Genomic DNA, 2,500 nt, shown 5'->3' on the forward strand with positions numbered 1-2,500 from the left:
ATCTTCTTCCTCCCTTCTCTCCATTCCTCCTGTTTGGTTACTATCTTTCTTAATTAATCAACCCGCAACCTATCATCCCTTACTCCCCACCCCCTCCTCTGCTCCCCACCCCTCCCATTCACCCCTCACCCTGTCAGTCACTCCTGACTCTACCACTTCTCCCCTGTCAATCCCCCTTCCCTGCTAATCACTCCTCACCACTCACTCACCCACTACTCTCTGCCAATGCATTGAAACACTCACCCACTCACTTCTCTCTACTCACTACCACCCACTCAATCACTCACCTACTGACCCATTCACTCACTCCCCCACCCTTCACCCACTCCTCACTGTCCACTCCCTCACCCACTATGCCCACACCCACCTACCCACCCACCCACTCACTCAATCATCTACCCAACCACCCACTCACTCAATCATCTACCCACCCACCCACTCACCCACTCCTCTTCGCCCACTCGCAGGTGCTGGAGGGTCGGGGTCTGAGTGTCATGTTTGGAGTGACGGAAGGGGACGGGTTTCCTGAACTTAGCGACGAACAGGTAAGGCTATATTCACAGACCTTCTTAAATCTAACCTGTATATTAAGACTATTTGTGTATATCATTACCCTCACTTAAATGGTTACCAGACACTTCAAATCAAGCCTTACTGAGATTGATTTTTACTTAAGATGCCCTGTTTATTTCCGCATCTTCACTTACACAGCTATTAAGAATGTCACAACGAAACTAGAGTAACCTGAATTTGTACTGAAAAAACTTATTCGCTCTTTTAATACGATGAAGATCTTTGTCACTGTAATCTAGCACCGTCAGATAATTTTACACAACCAAGATGATCTGGAAGTTTAATAAAATCATCTACAGAAAGCAAGAATGTGATTTAAAAGACAACATCGCGGAGTCCATAACAGGGCCATTAAATTCTTCATGTATGTTTTCCACCTCCTCCAGATCCACAAAGGGTTGGACGCCCAGGCCCGGAACCGCCTACTAAGGACGTACGTGCGTAATGTGTACCACCACCACCTGCAGGAGATCTACCTGGCCATCACCAAGGAGTACACCGACTGGGGCAACCCGGCGCAGCATCCAGAGAGGGTACGACACACGCAATACTTATCTTCTCATATTAACACATTTTAAAGATGAACAAAAAAGTAAAATATGCTTGAACCCTGATACACATACATGCAGATTTAGTTTCCACGGAGTTGTTTCTAACGATGACCTCGAACACCTTGCTTTGCTCATTATTAATAACGCAGGTGTGTGTATCGTTGACTTAGCTGGCATGTAACTGTAACTACAATGGCTGATGTAGGGTCAACTGTACGGCCTGACCTCATCGGGGAGAGAATGGTAGCCAGAATTATCTCCCTCACCCCAACCTCCTCTGTTAGCAGTGTGTATGTCCCATTACCAAACACAGCCAAGAGTTAAAATCCTAGACCAAAAACATGCGTAAAACTCATAACAAACACTGTATTCTCAAGCTACTGTGTCACCCTGGGCTGGTCATCAACCCTCTTATATAGACAGACAGATAGATACACTGATAAGTAGATAGATAGATAGATAGATAGATAGACAGATAGACTGATAAGTAGACAGACATATAGATATAGATATACAGGATTACCACAGCCTAGCTAAAGACCCCTTCACCAGCGACAGCCCTCCCTCCTCACCAGGCAATGTCCAGGCCAGTGTAGGGGCCACTAAACTTTCTCTCTTCATTACCCTCTATTGAAACGTTCCACACACCACTGCACCAGCCTCACCTTCATGCAAAACCCGACCCCAATTTGCCCGCCACCCCTGCCCGTCCTAATCACCTGGTCTATGTCATTAATAGGTCTTGTCCCTCAGCCAACCACCGTGGATTAATTACAGCCGGGCCATTAGCTCCTCACCCGGCGAGTTTATATACATTAATCGTGAGAGCTGGGAAGTCAGGGTAATATTGGGGAGGAGGGGAGACGAGGCAGTGACTTCTGAGCTGTATTTAGTTTTGTAGATTTGGGGTGAATTGGAGCGAGGAGGAAGCAGATGGAGGGGAAAAAGAAGAAACTGAGAGACAAAGAGGGAAGACGTGGAGAGACAGGAGAGTAGGAAAAACAGAATGAGAAAGAAAGAAGGAGGATGTGGAGAGGAGAAAGGAGAGGAGGAAAGAGAAAATGGCAAAGAAAGATGGAGGTCATGCAGAGAAAAAAAGGAGAGTTCGAAAAAGAGAATGAGAGAGAAAAAGGAAGGACGTGGAGAGAAGGAAGGAGAGGAGGCGGAAGACACTGACAAAGAAAAATGGAGGACGTGAAGTGAAGGAAAGACAGATGGAAGAGAATGAGAGAGGAAGTGGGAGGACGTGGAGCGAATGAAGATCAGGAAGAAGAAAATGAAAGAAAAAGGGAGTAGAAAAGGCAGTCGAGAATGAAAGAGGAAGTGGAGAGAAGGAAGACGAGATGAAAGAGAAAGCGGAGAGGAGGAAGAAGAGA

The 2,500-nt window shown here is 46.4% G+C and overlaps 1 protein-coding gene across 1 annotated transcript in view; it reads left to right on the forward strand.

Annotated features, from left to right (window-relative positions):
* LOC145412102 (neuroligin-4, X-linked-like) overlaps positions 1–2,500 on the forward strand; it is a 204,794-nt gene that overhangs the window by 189,446 nt on the left and 12,848 nt on the right. Inside the window, exons 8-9 of the mRNA XM_080282019.1 lie at positions 468–545; positions 960–1,106. Of these exons, the coding sequence (XP_080138145.1) occupies positions 468–545; positions 960–1,106 (225 nt within the window). The remainder of the gene's footprint in view (positions 1–467; positions 546–959; positions 1,107–2,500) is intronic.

The sequence above is a fragment of the Coenobita brevimanus genome, chromosome 92, assembly GCF_032717465.1.
Source record: "Coenobita brevimanus isolate Jiangsu-jjx chromosome 92, ASM3271746v2, whole genome shotgun sequence".
Taxonomy (NCBI): Eukaryota; Metazoa; Arthropoda; class Malacostraca; order Decapoda; family Coenobitidae; genus Coenobita; species Coenobita brevimanus.